Source organism: Carlito syrichta, unplaced genomic scaffold, assembly GCF_000164805.1.
Source record: "Carlito syrichta isolate Samal-C Ts95f unplaced genomic scaffold, Tarsius_syrichta-2.0.1 Scaffold308755, whole genome shotgun sequence".
NCBI lineage: Eukaryota > Metazoa > Chordata > Mammalia > Primates > Tarsiidae > Carlito > Carlito syrichta.
This window is the reverse complement of record NW_007252851.1, coordinates 454,695-473,028: the sequence shown is the minus strand read 5'-3', so window position 1 is coordinate 473,028 and position 18,334 is coordinate 454,695. Positions and strand designations below refer to the sequence as shown.

General features: G+C 38.6%; 1 protein-coding gene across 1 annotated transcript in view; it reads left to right on the top strand.

The window, feature by feature from the left end:
* Nucleotides 1-18,334, top strand: part of RGS22 (regulator of G protein signaling 22) — a 139,536-nt gene that overhangs the window by 13,764 nt on the left and 107,438 nt on the right. Inside the window, exons 2-4 of the mRNA XM_021716336.1 lie at nt 1,771-1,833; nt 16,637-16,835; nt 17,135-17,356. Of these exons, the coding sequence (XP_021572011.1) occupies nt 17,306-17,356 (51 nt within the window). The 5' untranslated portion in view covers nt 1,771-1,833; nt 16,637-16,835; nt 17,135-17,305. The remainder of the gene's footprint in view (nt 1-1,770; nt 1,834-16,636; nt 16,836-17,134; nt 17,357-18,334) is intronic.

Genomic DNA, 18,334 nt, shown 5'->3' with positions numbered 1-18,334 from the left:
GCTGAGGTGGAAGGATTGCTGGAGCCCAGCAGGTCGATGCTGGAGTGGCCATGAGTGTGCCACTACACTCCAGTCTGGGCAATGGAGTGAGACTCCAACTCAGAAAAAAAAAAATTGACCCCCACCTTATTGTGGCACGATGCCTTCTACCTAGAAGATATTAAAAAATATTTATTGAACTCAGATGTGTTCTCGTAAAAGCAAAAATAAGATAGTTCACTAAAAACAGGGCAGAAAATTACATTGATCTTGAAAGATAAAGTTTGAAAGGTTATTTGCCTTATAGCTTCCCCCAGAAGGATATCTGTCTTGCTTTACTTTGTTAAGCCTTCGCCAATCAGAACTTTATTTGAGCATATTCTTCTAAGGTGCCACTGTTAAGATAGTAGGTTTATTAAATCTTTAGTTTGCTGTTATTTTAATCAGTTGAGATTTTCAGTAAACTAAATTCTTTGTTGTTTTAAACAGTTGAGATTTCTAATAAGTTCCTTGATATAAATTCTATAATTGATTGTTTATAACTCTCTTCTGACACTGCGATTACCCAGAGAAATTACCCTGGAAATCTATTTTCCAAAGTAGATGTAAATATAGCATCTTCCTTATAGCACTATACTTCAATACATTTTTAAAAATTGGCCAGTTTAAGAAGAAAGTAATCAGCCATATGGAAATAATAGCATTGTGTCATATTGTCTGTCAGCTTTCATGTTAGATTTACAAAATTGAAGTATAATTATGAATAACAAAATAAACACATGTACTATACAACAGTGTGCCATGATATGCTTTTGACACAATGGAAACAATTACTAATAAAATAAGGTGTTTTATGATTTGGAAGAGAGATTTTGTTCTTGGCAGTGGCCTTTCAATTTTGCCAATTTGAAAAGTAGCTATGTTGGTGGATGAGATGGTTATGGAAAAAATATATACCATCTTTATGCTTAGAACACATGCACTGTCAAAATTTCCTTATGCAAAAGTGTGAAACAGGATCTAGAGTATGAAAACTATATCTCATCTGAGGAGAACATTCTTTTCACTTAGGTTAGCCTTTCTATTTGCGTAATTTAAGAAATTTACATTTTCAATTTTGTTTTAACTGCAAGCACTGCTTCTGTTTTTATTTTTATTTTTTTTTGAGCTGGAGTCTCACTCTGTCGCCCAGACTGGAGTGCAGTGGCCGCTCCCGGTCACCGCAGCCTCGACCTGCTGGGCTCCAGCAATCCTTCCTCCTCAGCCTTTCAAGTCACCGGAATTATAGGCACGCGCTACCACACCCGGCTGATTTTTTGATTTCTTGTAGAGATGAGGTCTCGCTGCTCAGGTGGGTCTCGAACCCGCAGGCTCAGGCAATCCACTCACCTCAGCCTCCCAAAGGCACGGGATTACAGGCTGAATCACTGAGCCCGGCTCTGTGTCTTTATTTTTAAGGCATATATATATTTAATAAGTTTCTGGAAAATGTAACGTGTTTTATTTTGTATTTGTTGATGTTTCCTATAAGTGTTGTGCTATACTTTTCATGTGCTCTGTTTTCCAACTAAGCATAGTAGCAAGGTCTTTTAAGAGCATACTCAATTCTATTTTTGTACTTCTTTCTTCCAGAGACTGTACAACTACGTTCTGTTTATAGTGTGGGCTCAATGTTGACTGACTAAAAAAGATATGAAAATGTACATGTTAATAAATTGATAGCAGAATGATATAGACATGTTTTAAAACATTTTAGTATAATCATAGTATTGTGTTTTTATATTTTTGCAGGAAAATTCCTTGGCAACAGATAATTTCCTTGTGGACTACTTTAATGAATTCCTAAGCCTTCCAGTGAGTATATTATGTTCTAGTGAATGTATTACTAAAGCAAAATATTTTAATTACTGGATTATCTTGTGAGACAAATTTATCAGGGATAATATTTTTAAAACACTAAAGCATTTAGGTAAAGTATATGTCTTTTTATAGTTAATTATTTGAATTTGAATCATATTTAGACATTATTCTTACTGAAGGAAGCTGGAGTTTTTCTAACATCAAAAGGCATCCTTTACAAAATCTGATATGGTTTTATTTAGCACCATGTTAGGCTTTTTTTTTTTTCAGTCAGAGTATCACTCCATCACCCAGGCTGGACTGCAGTGACATGCTCATGGCCACCCCAGCGTCGACCGGCAGGGCTCAAGCAATCCTTCCGCCTCAGCCTTCCAAGTAGCAGGAACTACAGGCACATGCTACCATGCCCAGCTAATTTTTTTTTTATTTATTGTAAAGAGAGGTCTCGCCAAGTTGCCTGGGCTGGTCTTGAACCTACAGTCTCAGGCAATCCTCTTGCTTTGGCCTCTCAAAGTGCTGAGATTACAGGCTGAGCCACCGAACCTGGCCATGGCTTTGAACAGAGATGATAAAGACAGAATTTTTTTTAAAAGTGTCTAAACTAGCCAGGTGCGGTAGCCTGCACCTGTAATCTCAGCATTTTGGGAGGGTGAGGTGGAAGAATCACTTGGGACCAGGAATTCAAGACCAGCCTGGGCAACATAGCGAGAACTTGTCTCTACAAAAAAAACAATAATAAGCTGGCCATGGTAGCATACACCTGTAATCCTGGGTGTTCAGAAGGCCAAGGAAGAAGGATTGCCTTAGCCCAGGAGTTGAGGCTGTACTGGGATCACACCATTGCACTCCTGCCTGGGTGACACAGTAAGACTCTGTATCAAAAAGAGAGAAAAAAAAAAAAGAAAATCAATAAACGAAATTTCTTGCCTCTAAGCAATTATTGTCATCCTCTTAGATAAATATTAAAGTGGAATTTGTATTTAAGGCAACTAGAGTTTTATGTCAATAGTAAATAAGAACTGGGACACTGTTGTTGATTTAGCATCTGTTGATGTCAATTAATAGAGTTCTGTCTTAGAGAAGTAACTGATAGAATGAGTCCTAAGGGGTGTCTTAGTGTGTTTTGTGCTTCTATAACACAATACCTGAGATTTGGTAAAGAACAAATTAAAAAGAATAGAAATTTATTTGGCTCATGACTCTGGAAATTGGGAAGTCTAAGATCAAGGGACTTCATCTGGCAAGGGCTTTCTTGCTGCATCATCCCATGGCAGAAGAGCAAAGAGAGGGCAAGAGAGCAAGAAGAGGCTAATTTCGCTTTTATAGCAAACCCACTCTCTTGATAGCATTAATCCATTTATCAGGACAGAGCCCTCATCACCTAATCACTTCTTGTTAGGCCCCAGTTCCCAACCTGTTGCATTGGGAATTAAGTTTTCCACACCTGAACTTTGGGGTACACATAGTAAGGAGTTTGGAAAAGGGATAATAAAGGTTCAAAATAAACCTCATTTTTCTCAGGGAAAATTTGAAATATAAAAAAGTCACAATTTTAAAGGGAGTGTACTAAAAAAATGTGAAATATCTTAAAGCCTAACCACTGAAAATGTTTTTTGAGAGGAAAGTACTATCAAGTACTTTCTTTTGTAGATTAGTTTTTGTATATATGTATGTATCTATATACGTATACTTGTTTTGTGACTTTTTTCCTTAAAAGAATCTTGTGCTCTCTCCTTCATGTGGCACAGCTAGGTTTCTGGACCTATTACAGGAGTTAGATTGAGACCATCAAGCCACCCTTTCCAGGAGCAGACCTGAGCAACAGTACAGGATGCTCACTCAGTGAGTTCTCGTTTGGTTGGACTCTTTAACTTCCACCATCCAGTTTTACATTCTACAAAACCCACCAGCACTGCAAAATTGCCAGAATTAGCTCTTCCAGATCATGTAATCTTTCCTCTGGGTTCTACAATCTTCATTCTTTAAAAAAAAAAAGTACATTTTTGTAAAATTTTTTTTTTGGAGAGTAAGTTGGAATTTATTAGAAGATAGGAAAACTCTAGGCAGCAGTGAGAGGGGACCCGGAAGAGGGTTGCCCCATTTTTGTATAATTTTAAGCAGAAAAATCTTTACATGAGACTAATTTCAGTTTCTCAATATTTCAATTTCAGTATTACAAGATTTGTGATTATTTTGACTTTTACTTGTTCTGGAAAATAAATAAATGCCCCTGTGTAACTTTCTTTTTCAACAGATTTATTTTAAATTAAAGAAGTGATATAATAATAGTATAGAAAATTTACCAAAAATGTGAGAAAAATTCAGTCATAATCTTGCCATCTAGTCAGAATAAGCATTACCATTTTTGTATGTATTCTTTCAGACTTTAGGTGAAACAACAGAGTATGATTTCTATGGAACTCAGTCTGTATGTCATTTTAAAAATATCTCCCCAGCAGGCACTGGCAGTTTGACCCCTTCATGTGTCCCATGCACCCACTTGGGTTGCTTCTTTCCTCTTTTCTCTCCAAGTTCTTTTGTTTTGGCTAGAAAGATTAAGTTGAGGCCTAATTACAAAAGGTCTTGAACTCCATACTAAAGAATTTAAAGTTCAGTCTGCAGGTTATTGAAAATCAACCCTCACTGGTTATGATTAGTGAAACAGCTCAAATGATTGAAAACTAATTTCACAGATAATGATAAGGGCTTTGGAGACAAATAAAGCAACTAAGTAGATCATGTGTTGGGGATATTATTTAAGATAGTGTTGAGATGGAAGACTTTCTGAACAGATGTGATTTAAGTCAGGGAGAGAGAGATACAAGTATCTCAGGGAAGAGCATTTCAGGTTGAATGACCCTACATTTAATTGGCATATTCATGTTTGAGAAACATAAAGAAGGTCAGTTAGGCTAGAAAAGAATTAACACAGGGCAAGGGGGTAGGAAATAAAAAGAGCTAGCAATAAGATCATATAGGATTTTGGATTTTATTCTTAGTGTAATGAGAAGCCATTGGACAGGGTTTTGAGCAGAGCAGGAAGTAATATGACTCAATGTATTATTTTTATAATACTTTATTGAAATCATAATACATTAAATTTATGGTTCCCTAAAATACCAGTTTATAACTATCCAAAAAAAGACTAGTTTGGCACACTTAAACCCATTTTGGCTTCTAATTCTTAGCTAACACTCATAAACCAAACATTACTATCTATTCTAGAATTTTATCAAGTATTTGGTTTGAGAATACATCATTCCTTCTCCTCTCTGCCTCCAAATTCTTTTTGGAAACCTGTGACAATATTTTTGCCTCTTTATCTTGTGGTATGAGAAGAATGGATAGTGAATAGGTAGAGTGTGTGATCCTAAATGTAGATGCAAAAGGAATTCAAAAAACAACCTCCTCTCCCCCCAAAAAAGGAGAGAAGAGAGCTCTTTTTATTTCCTACCCCCTTGCCCTGCCCTGTGTTAATTCTTTTCCAGCCTAACTGACCTTCTTTGCTTCTCAAACATGAATATGCCAATTGAATGTAGAGTCCTTCAACCTGAAATGCTCTTCTCTGAGATACTTGTATCACTCTCTCCCTGACTTAAATCACTTCTGTTCAGAAAGCCTTCCATCTCAACGCTATCTAGAATAATATCCCCAACACATGATCTATTAAGTTGCTTTATTTGTCTCCAAAGCCCTTATCATTATCTGTGAGATTAGTTTTCAAATATTTGAACTGTTTTGCTAATCATAACCAGTGGGGGTTGATTTTTAATAACCTGCAAATTGAACTTCAAATTCTTTAGTATGGAATTCAAGACCTTTTGTAATTTGGCCTCAACTTAATCTTTCTAGCTTTATTTCTGGCTTCATACTCCTTGTGCCACCCTGCATACTCCTTTCTGCCTCTCCTAAGCCACCAAGCCATCTTGACCACACTTCTTCCTGGGCTCAAGTCTCACATGTAATGGTTGGGAACAGGAGTTAAAACAGCACTGTGTTAAAATCCAGATCCTCCACTCATTACTGGTGTGGTCTTAGGAACTTCACTTACTTAGTTCCTCAATTTTTTTCTCAGTGAAAATAATATACTCTCCTACAAGATTATTATGACATGAGATAACACATGTGATGTGGCTGGCACAGGACTAGTGCTTCTCTTTCTTTTTCCTTCACTAACTAGAGCATCTCATCTTCCATTCCTGAGGCATGACAGGCAATCACTCTCTAACTGGATTGGTAGATTGTCAGTCTAGAGGATAATCTTCTGTGCCACACAAACCTGTCATTGGCTTTGCCTTTTTAAAACTATTTTTATCAGAGACTTGGATGAGAAGTTTTGAGAGAACCAGTGATTTTCCAGATTTAAGTCACTCAGCTGGTAAGTGACAGGGTCCACCCAGGTACACATGGTTCAGAACTTTTGATTGTCCCAATACGCTGTGATATCTACAGAATTGGCAGCAGAGGAATAAACTGATCATTTAGATAACAGAATCTGGTCTCATTTCTGTCCTGATTGTATGAAGTAGATTAAAACATACAAAGCTAATGTGTTTTTAGGATGCCTTAATAGAAGTATAGTCAAGATCAAGAAAAATATTAGTCTAGAGCACAGAAGGCACTCAATACATGTTTTTTTGAATAGTGTTGAATTGTCAGACCACATTTGGAATATTGTGTTCCATTTTTGGTGCCATATGTTAAGAGTGACCCTGCCAAACCAGACTCAGGGAGTCTCAGCCAATGAACACTCTGGAAACCATGTCAGATGAGGAAGGGTTGAAAGAAGTGTGGTATTTAGCCTGGCTTGGGATAGATGGTAGGGGAAGAATAGAGGAGACCTTTTCGAACACTTTAAGATTCAACTGAGGAAGAGGAGTTAACATATTATGTGAAACTATAAGGGAGGACCAGAGCCAGCATTTATGAGGAAGTTTGATTTTTACTACAAAAAAGATCTTTTTTTATATAATCAAGGTCTCACTCTATTCCCCAGGCTGGAGTGCAGTGGCACAATCACAACTTACCTCAGCTTTGACCTCCTGGGCTCAGGCGATCCTTCCACATCAGCCTCCTAAGTAGCTGGGACTACCAGCATGCACCAACACACCTGGCTAATAATTTTTTGATTTTTTTTTATAGAGATGAGGTCTTACCAAGTTGCCCAGGCTGGTCCCAAACTCCTGGGCATAAGTGATCCTCCTGCTTCGGCCTTCCAAAGGGCTGGAATTACAGGTGTGAGCCACTGTTCCTGGCCTAAGGAAGAAATTTAAAATTAAATGGGCTGGCTCACGAAGGAGTAAATTCTGTGTGATTGGAGGTAGCCACGTAGGGTTAGGAAATCATCTATGGGGGTGTGTGTGTGCGCGCGTGCATGTGTGTGTGGTGATGGTGACAGACTGGATTTTCCTAGCCAAAGAAAATTTGATTTGATAATTCATTTTTCACTGTTTGTTTTATCACAGGAGCTACATTCGAAATTTCATGTGGCAAGGATAGGTCGCTTCTGTATATCCCACAGCTTCTTGAGAATGATTCTGTTTTTATTTCCACATCTTCCATGTGAGGTCCTTGATATAAGCAAATAAACCTTGTAATCTTTTCTCCTGCCTCCCCTCCTTGTCCACCCATAGCCCCCACCAAAGACAATAAGCCTGAGAGTATAGATATAGATTATAGGGCCTGTAGGTCATCTATATTTCTGAGACTTCTAAGATTTTTTTCCACATCTGTAGTGACAAGTCCAAGGTCCCATAACTGGGTTTGTGGCAGAAATGGGCCTAGAAATCAGGCTTTCTGGCTCCCACACTATTTCTTTCCATTACACCATTACACCCTTGGGACGTACTGTAAGATCCAGAAATGGATGGCTGGTAGCCTGCCTCCATGTTATTTTTTGATGAGGGGAATCCAGGACAGTTGCTGCTATTATAAATGATTATGGCACTTTCTAAATCTGAGCTTTCATAACTTCATTCCGTTTGTTCTTGTGCCAAGTTCACATTCAGATATTGTTTTCATTTGGTGTCTGGGAGGTTTTTTGCTGTCAACTCTTTATGGACAAGTGTTTGCTTATTAAGTTTTCTTCTGTGCTATAGTGTGAAAACTTTTTTTTCTCTTTTGGCTTTGTTTTGTGTATTTCATGCTCAGTGACTGTTGTGGGATTGAGTAGATGAGCCCACATAGATTTAGGTTGGTCCTCTGTGGGTGGTTTCAAATGTTTGTGACATTTATGGTTTGCAGAAGCCGAAGGGGTGGCCTGTTCTATACCCTCCTTGCAAGGATAGGTATGTCATGTGTTTGCCAGACCATGCTTAGCTATGTACTGTTGGAATTTTACCATAACTTCTTTTTTTGGACTGATTCTCCACACTTTTAAAAATCTGTAAACTATTATAATTTCTTGCAGCTTTATGAAGGAGTTGTACACTAGATAGATTGTTGGGGGTGTGTTGGCGGGGAGAGAGAGTATAGATTTGGGGAATGAGTAGGGTGAAGGAGGATGAAGGGTTTGGGTCTTCCCTTGCCAAAATTTAAATGCTCAGAGATTGCTTTTTAAAGGTGTTGATAGCACTCTAGGTAACTGCTTAGTTTAGCGTTTATACCTATGGGTGTTTTGATAAGTCTTGTAGTTCAATCATAAAGCACTCAAATTACCTAGTGTAACTCATTTTATTAACTAGGGATTTTTCTGTACATTTTATGTGGCACATTATTCCTTCCATTCCATTGGTAAATACATCTAGTAAACAGTTTATGGTTAAACATCTAAAATGACAATAAAACTTAGATTAAAAGAAGTTGTTATTGGTAACTGACTTGTTATATTCAAGTAGTCAGATGTTTTTCATTCACTGACTAGGGATGCATGCTTAAAATATAGCTTTGGAGCTCAATTAGTAGAGACAGAGTTGGAGCAGAGATGAACATGTATTAAATTAACCTAGTCATTAGTTTTTAATTTAAATACTGTTCAGCTAAATAATTTGGCACCCGGTAAGTTTCATTGGTGCTGGGTTGGCAGTTTAAGTACATCACTAATTATTCACAGGTTTTTTTTACCCTCCCCTTTTCAAAGAAATGTGGAACCAGCAATTTATTGTGGTAAAAATATTTTCATGCACTTGCTTTTTCTGTGAAAATATTTTTCGCACATGGATGACTAGTACTACAAAGTTAGCTTTCACCACCTTCAGGTCAATTCGTTTTAGAACATTTGGAAAATGATACTCTTGAAATAAGAAAATTAAGTAAGGAAAAGAGCAGTCTGTAACAGCTTACAGAGGATTGGGTTTGAGGCTCAAACTGAAGGATTTTCCTGTCATATGATTAAAAACTGAGCATTCTCTAAATCAGCCAACTCAGCTTTTTTGGGGAAAAGACTTCCTACATCATTCATTTCTATCTTCCCTACCCTATGTGCTCTTCATTGTCATGTACTAAACTAACTTTAGGAGTTTTGTAGATAAGCATAGAAATGGCAAAGACAGGCCAGGCATGGTGGCTCACACCTGTAATTCCAGCACTTTGGGAAGCGGAGGTGAGAGGATTGCCTGACTCCACGGGTTTGAGATCAGCCTGGGCAACATGGTGAGACCTTGTCTTTAAAAAAAAAATAAAAATTACCTGGCGAGGTGGTGCACTCCTGTAGTTTCAGCTACTTGGAAGGCTGAGGAAGAATCGCCTGAACCCAGTGAGTGTGCCACTGCACTCCAGCTTGGGTGACAGAGACTCAAAAAAAAAAAAGAAAAGAAAAGAAATGACAAAAACAAAGGACTTGATATATGAAAGAGATTCTTTCTAGCAGACAACAGGAATTTGGGTAATAATGAAAGACCATGGCTCTTTCTCCTGGGTTTAGAACATAGATGTCCAGCAGCATCATATATGTAAATACTCATGAGTCAGCAGGATGTAACAGACAGAATGTGGACTTGGAAGTTTGTCTTAACCTCTCCCCTGTTAAAGAGTTGTCAGTAGCTCCTCATCATTCTAAAGGAAAGATTCTTACACTTGATCACGCATGAGAATGACTCAGAAGGCTGGAGTTTCTGATTCTAGGGAGGAGCCCGAGAACTTGCTTTTCTAACAGCCTCTAGGTGATGCTGCTCCTCCTAGTCTAGGAACCACACTAGAAAAACCATTGATTCAAGAGTGTAAGTTGAGAGTTACGGTATCTCTAGAAGGCTCAAAGTTTTTCAGTGACCTAGTCCCTCCTCTTCAGGCTTGTATCCTGTTATTCTTGAGTGTGTGTGTATGTGTGTGTGTGTGTATACATATTGTGTATGTGTATACATAGTTTGTCGAGGGATTCACTTTGTTATCCAGGCTGAAGTACAGTGGAATGATCACGGCTCACCACAGCCTCGAACTTCTGGACTCAGGCGATCCTCCCACCTTGGCTTCCCAAAGTGCTGGGATTATAGGTATAAGCCACCACACCTGGCCAGATAGTAAACTTCAGCAACGTCTCACTATTTGCAGTTCACAAAAATAGCCTATTATTTTTTACTCCTGTATCTTAAAGCATTGACTATTTTTTTCCCCGAATTTTGCTTTCTCCCTTGTCTGCCTGATAAATGCCTGTTCATTCTTCAAGATCCAGGTGTAGCATCCCACTTTCTCTAAATATATTCCTTAATTTCCAGAAGATAGTTCATGAATCTGTCTGTGCCATCACTCTACTTTGTACTTCATGCTTATTATGCGTTAAAGTGGAGTTGCGATCTACATACATTATGATTCAAATTGAAGTCTTCATGTCTGCAGAGAGTGCGAGGGTGATGTGGAGAGCGAGGATGATTTTGTTGTCCCAACTCATGAATGTGTGTGCCTTGGAGTGGGTGTGAGTCGATGAGAAATCACCATTCCTTTGGTGAGTCACATCCTGTCTCTTACAGTGTGTAGTCATCTCATCATGCTAAGGGTGATTCTGGTGTTAAACCTACATCTTTCATGTTCAATGTGAGCTTTAAACACAAGCCCATCCCTTCATCTGGTCCCTAACTGAAAAATCATTTCGGACCCATTTCAGTGCCAGAGGAAAAACTGACAGTTCAACTTCATGAGACATTGTTGAAGACAACTTTATGGGTACTTTCAAGTATTTCTTTTTTTTTTTTTTTTTTGAGTTGGAGTCTCACTCTGTCGCCCAGACTGGAGTGCAGTGGCCGCTCCCGGCCACCGCAGCCTCGACCTGCTGGGCTCCGGTGATCCTTCCGCCTCAGCCTTCCGAGTAGCTGGAACTACAGGCGTGCACTACCACACTCAGCTGATTTTTTGATTTATTGTAGAGATGAGGTCTCGCTGCCCAGGTGGGTCTCGAACCCGCGGGCTCAGGCAATCCACTCACCTCAGCCTCCCAAAGGCGCGGGATTACAGGCTGAGCCACCGAGCCCGGTTAGTTTCAAGTATTTCAAAGAATAATTCTGACTAAGTGTGATTTCACCTTATGTGATGACTTTAGGATCCATTCCTCTTGTAGGAGTCTTTATTGTTTATGCACATTTACTAATCTCTCTTCCTCTGCTAGATTATGTGTACTCTGAGGCAGGATCCGTGTCTTATTCATTTCAGTTGGGGCTTTGTGGAGGATGCTCTATATTGACTCACTCAATATATTAAATGAGTTATTATGATAGATAATGAATTTAATAAGAATTCAGTAAATGCTGAGTGAATGAATGAGTTAACAAAAGAACAGTGGAGCTGGTTAATCTCACTAAAGCGCAGAAGATACAGACTTTTTTCTAGAGAAGCAATCATGAACTGATGGAGTATCAAATATGGAAGGATTCTTAGGATATCTAGTTAAAACCCCTTTTTACAGACATGTCTCAGAAAGCCAAAGTGATTTGCCCAACATTTCTTCCGTTTAATCATTCCACTTATTCTTCTCTGAATAGTTTTCAGTTTAGCCAAATACCTTTTTAAGTGTTGTAACTAGATCAGACATAATATTCTAGTATTACTACTCTTGTCTCTGGGGACATATCTCCCCTTTGACATTTGCATTCACTCAATTTTAATTTATTTCAGTATTTTGTGAACTCTTTTAATCATAGAGCTAACTCATGGCTTTTTAAATAGGAAAATACTTATCACTTATTACCCTTGGCAAGATCTCTGATCGCTATGCCTTTTTTCTTCTTCTTCTTCTTCTTCTTTTTTTTTTTTCTTGGAGACAGGGTCTCACTCCATTGCCCAGGCTGGAGTGCAGTGGCACAATCATAGTTCACTGAAGCCTTGAACTGCTGCTCTGTCCTATCTTAATTCCACAGACAGAAACTCTTAAGTTAAAAAACAGTATACATATTTTAATACATATGTTTACATTTCTTTTTTAAAAATAAATGGGAACATTTTATGCTTTTATAATCAACACAATTCTAATTTTCCTTTTATTGTTTTTCTTGTGCTTTTTCTGGAAGATTCTTCCTTTTGACCAGTTCCTCTCCTCACTTTCACATCCTTCAGCTTTTCTTCCCTGGAATGGATATAGCCCTACCTTTCCCCCCACTACCTCCACTCAGAATTCAAGTATTTTTGTGAATGCATTTGAATAGCAGAATTGCATTACACATTAAAGCGTAGCTTTAGGGAGTCTAGGAAGTATAGCAGGATTTGCATTTCAAGAGGTTGGAAAGGATCCTGTGTGAGCTGGTCCACAGCATCCACAACAAGCCTTTACTGAAACAATGTGTCAATCTTAGATTTAAAGCAGTTTCATAGTCATAAATCCAGAGTTCTGATGTAAGCTCATTAGGGGACTTGTAAAGTCATGAAGAGATCATTTAACCTTTCTCAGCTGCAGTTTTGCTTTGTAAGTTAATATAAGAGTAATTGTTAACTACCTGCCTTAAAACCTGCCCTGGCCCCTGTGTGTGATGGGGACAAACAGTATCCCATTCACAGAGTTAATAATTACAATACTAAACCTGCTTGGTATATAGTAGCTTTGAAGTGACAGTCAGCCTCTGCAGAGCATGCTGATGGCTCTGCTTGTGGGAGTGTGAACAGTCTACCTCACCAGCTCATGGGCATTCCTCTAGGAGAATGCTACTAGGAGAATCTTCCTAAAACACAAATTGAAAGTAGCAATGTTACTCTCCTCCTCAGAATTTTTCTATGCTTCCCAGTTATCCAGAGGATTAAAGCAAAATCTATACTTTGTGTGTGTGTGTATGTGTGTCAGAGTCTCACTCTGTTGCTCAGGCTGGAGGGCAGTGGCATGATCACAGCTCACAGCAGTCTCGACCTCCTGGGCTTAAGCGATCCTTCCACCTCAGCATCCCAAGTAGCTGGGACTACAGGCATGCGCTACCATGCCCACTAATTTTTTTTAATTGTTTGTAGATATGAGATTTTACTGTGTTGCTGAGGCTGGTCTCAAACTCCTGGGCTCAAGCAGTCCTCCCACCTCGGCCTCCCAAAGTGCTGGGGTTACAGGTGTGAGCCACTGTGTCTGGCCAAAGCCTATACTTTTAAAAATGGCATGCAGGTTGGTGTGGTGGCTTAAGCCTGTATCCCTGCACTTTGGGAGCCCACAGGTTCGAGACCAGCCTGGGCAACTTGGCAAGACCTTGTCTCTACAGTAAATCAAAAATTAACCTGGCACGGTGGCACATTTCTGTAGTTTCAGCTACTTGAAAGGCCGAGGTGGAAGAATCGCCTGAACTCAACGGATTGAGGCTGTGGTGGCTGTAAGTGTGCCACTGTACTCCAGCCTGGGCAACAGAGTGAGACTCTGTTTAGAAAAAAAAAAAGGCAAGCAAAGGTTTTCATAATCTAGTTCTATCTACCTTATTTACCTCAAGTCCTTCTTCTCTATTCCTTAAACTATTCCAACTATAGCTATTCGAGTTCTGACCCAAGTGCATCGAACTGCTTAGTGTTAGCCACATACCATGTTGGTTCATGCCTTGTACGTTCACTAGAAACTAGAGTAAATAAGGGCATGGGTTTCTGAATCAAAACACCTTAGGTTTGAATCCCATAGGGTTATTACTTACCAAAGTACTGGGCATAGAGAAGGTGGTCAGTACATGCTAGTTTTGTCATATGTGAGGTAATAAAGAAGGGGAAATTTTCTATCTTTGGGATCAGAGTTGTTTCTGTAAGCCTGATGTAGCTTTGAGTCCATGGGCCATCACTTAACCATCCTGAGCATCAGATTTTTTGTAAAGAGCTATCTCAGGAATGTGGAAGGATTTAAGAGAGTGCATTTAAAGTGTCCATCACATGCCCAGCACATGGTAGACATTCAGTAAAGAGTTGTCCTTGTCATCCCTATCGTTTCTACTAACTATACCTTAACTACTCTCTACTACTGTGAAGTAGGATTGGTTACTAGGGTTTTAGAGTGTCAACCAATCCCTCTAAATTTTTTTACTTGAACATTTTTACTTGATTAGTAGGAAATATATTTTTGTCCGTTGAATTAATTGGCATTCTTTGCTTTGTATTATCACATCTTTGTTTTCCTCTGGCTACCAGGTGAGAGGGTAGGAGGCAGAAAAAAAAAGTGAAAACAGTGAATAAAGGCCAAGCTTGTTCTCTTGTTCTATGGATACTCAAAACTAGATGTAATCTTTTTAGACTGTCTTTCACATTACACTGCTTCATTTCTCCCACCCTCATTAATATTTGATGTCCATTCTCTACCATGTTTAATTCACTTCCTTTCTCTAACCAGATGATTCTGGTCTCGAATATCAACAGGCTCTCTTAACTCTTTAATTTGGTGATAGCATAGTTTGGGGTAATAACTATGACATTTAAGTAAGTGGTACCTATTTGTAGTCCATGTTTGAAAGACAGATGTAGTAGGCAACTAATGAAATATATTTATTGAAGACATTTTCTGCACAATTTACTGCTAATTATTATTACTTATTTGTTGAGTTATACTTGTTGTTTTGGGGGGGGAAATCCTAGATCTGAGGCTTTTTGGACTGTGGGACAATATTCATCTTGAACTCTATTGTGCATGCATTTAAAATTCCTTAGAATGGAAGACTTTAGAAGTATGATATTATCTGATATTAAAGTAAAAAATATATGTATACATGTATACACATATTTCTAGCTCTGATTTTCCTATGGAATTCTGCCATTTATTAAATTATAACTATAGTATATCTAACAATTCCTTAATACAACTTGAAAGAATTAATGTTCTACTTGGAACACTTACTCATCCAAGATGTCTTCCACCATTTGACTAAACATATATAAACTAACCTACATGAGTAATTAGTTTGCTGAAGGTACCCTGAAACAAATTGCCAGAGTCCAGCTCCAGCGGGTCAGGATTTCCTGAAGGAGGGGTGGCGTCGGCGCAGGAGAAAAAACTTGGACACTGACTCTGCTGCAAGCAGGACAATTGCTGATTTATTGTCTTTTCCAACTCCTTTTATATCCTACATGTTTTTTGTTTTCAAGGCAATCAGTTACAATTTAATGGACTGGACAGGCAATGTATCTTTGTTGATCCTGTTTTGATCTTAAAACATTATCATCCTAAACATTAACTATAAATTTTATAAACTCCTAACATTTTTTAATGATTCCCATTTCTTAATGTTCATACAAAACTTACTTATTTCTATAACCATTACATTATAAATCACTACCAAGTTCTAAGCACTATAATTGTCACATAGATTAACAAGTTACACTTGTGACCTTCACACAGCAATTTGCAATTAACAGGGGTAAAGCAACATTCTCAAGGTTTCTTAGCTGCCAGTTGGCCTGACTAGTTTTCCACAATGTTACACCTGGTATTTACAATCTGCTCAATTATCCTCTGTCAGGGAGAAGGAGCTTCAACGTTTGCAAAACAAAAGGCCTCTTGGGCTCAAGTCACCTTAGTCACAATCCCTAACCAGAATTACAAGCCTCCTTAACAAAGGGAAGTAAAGGCAAGGGTGCTCTAATATTTATGTGACTGTTAATTTTTAAAGCATAATACACCACCTGTAGAAATTAAGAAATTAAGTAAATGTAATTTTTGCATTGGCACTTTTCCTAAAAATACAAACTGTAGCTTCTCAAATTTCTCCAATTAGTTGCCAATCAAAAGAAATAAAATCTTACAAGTAATTGTCTACCTGCACATGATATTTAAAATCTCTATTGATAATTTCCTGGCAAGGCCAGTGAGTTCCCTGACAAACATTAAATCAAGCACTTTCTGATTTTTTACAATTTTCCCAACTACAATATTTAATCAAGTGATTGTGTGGTTTAATACCAGGAGGCCAGGGACGTGGAAACCTAGGGTGGAATTCAAATGAAGAGAAGGTAATTTTTCATGAATTCCCCTCTTGCCTTTTTGCAAGGGGTAGTAGAGGCGTGAGTGGAATTTTGCTTTCCATCCTCAGACTGTGCAGAACTTTTCGACTGCACCAATAACAAAAGTAGAGGAAGCAAGGGTCTCAGCTGCCCAGGTTTTCTTTGTGACCCAAGGTCTTCAGCCCCCTGGACTTTGTCAGCAGGCAGGCCTCCATGGCTGGCTCCCAACAACAAATGATTATTCTGAAAAGGGGATTTGATTCTGGATTTGAAGGGCAAGTGGGAAAAGATATGACCAATTCACCATTTATTTCTTATAGAAATGGGAGCTCCAAAGACATCCAGTGATTTACCCAGAGTCCCAAGCTGGCATTCAAACTCAAGACTCCTGACTATTGTATATTAACTTACTGGCTTTAAATAAAAGTTGGCAGCATTTAGAATTACTGAAAATAATTCAGAAATATTATTCTTTTCACTGTTTTGTTTTTTGTCACAGTACGAGGAATGGTGTTGAAATAGTCTTAAATGAAGAACACATTGTACTTAATTTTCTCCTTTTGGGCAAGGGATATTGTTAGCTTTCATAGCTCCTAAGGATGAAAGTGATAACAAGAGCATTATTTCTTCTTTCTTTACTCATTCTTCCCTAGTAATCCATCTCCTTCTAAGAGAATCACATTACTTCATACAACCAGGTGTATGTTTCTTTCCAGTTTCAAAGAAACACAGAGATAAGATATTTATACAAAGGGAATTCTGCTTTAACATACCCTGACACTTACTCATGGCATAAATACATTAGTAAGGGAAGGAGTCAGAAGATTCCCTTACCCCTAGCCAGGGGATTCCCTAACTCCTAAAAATGAAGAGGAAATTATGAAAAACATAAAACTCTGTGAGGTATACATACACATATGTAAATATAAAGTCTTCTTAGAGACAGTGAGTTTCTAGGTTTAAAAAAATGTTTAATTTTCACACATTTATATTGCAGACCTTTTCAGAGGCAATTAGATTTAATGCAGACTACGGAGTTTTTGAAGTAGTTAATGATGCTCCACAACTTCTGGAAAAGCAACTGAGAAAAATTCTACTAAAACAACAACCTCGAAATCCCATCTATGATGTTGTAAGAAGAGGAAAGAATGATGTAAAACCTGTTCAAATGAATGCCCCTTATGAAGATGAGACCATTGATGTCAACTACAATATTATGGTAAGAAAGTATACTTACATTTATATCTTGTTAGATAGGTAAAACATTTGATGAAATTAACATGAGTTTCCTTGGGCTTCCCTTTTTGAACTGTAACTATATTTATTAACTTGTGTTGTTCTTACCCATATTATTATTATTTTTTTATTTTAGCTTGGAAAATATAGTTTATTTAGAAAGTCAATTGGAGAGAGGGAGAGAGAAAGAGAGGAGATTCACCTTCCCAAGGTAGAGGAGGGGGCTAAAGCTAGGAAACATGGCCTGGTCATAGCTCAAAGAGCACGTGCTACACCAGGGTTTACTAAAACAAAGGCTGCATGTTATTTGTTAAACACTATGTCATCTTTTAAAATCCAATGGCCAGCCGGGCTTGGTGGCTCAGCCTGTAATCCCGTGCCTTTGGGAGGCTGAGGTGAGTGGATTGCCTGAGCCCGCAGGTTCAAGACCCGCCTGGGCAGCGAGACCTCATCTCTACAATGAATCAAAAAATCAGCCGGGCGTGGTAGCTCATGCCTGTAATTCTGGCTACTTGGAAGGCTGAGGCGGAAGGATCGCCGGAGCCCAGCAGGTCGAGGCTGCGGTGGCTGGAAGCAGCCACTGTACTCCAGTCTGGGTGACAGAGTGAGACTCCAACTCAAAAAATAAATAAATAAAATAAAATCCAATGACCAATTTAGTCTAGTACAGAGGTCCCCAAACCCTGGGCCACAGATCAGTATGGTCAGTGACCTTTGAAAACCAGACCACACATCAGGAAGTGAGCTTTGGGTGAGGGAGCAAAGCTTCATTTGTATTTACAGCTCTTCCCATCACTCACATTACTGTGGCATTAGACTCTTGTAGGAGCACAAGCGCTATTGTGAACTGCACATGCGAGGGATCTAGGTTGTGCGTTACTTATAAGAATCTAATGCCTGATGATCTGAGGTGGAGCTGAGGCAGTGATGCTAGCACTGGGAAGTGGCTGCAAATACAGAT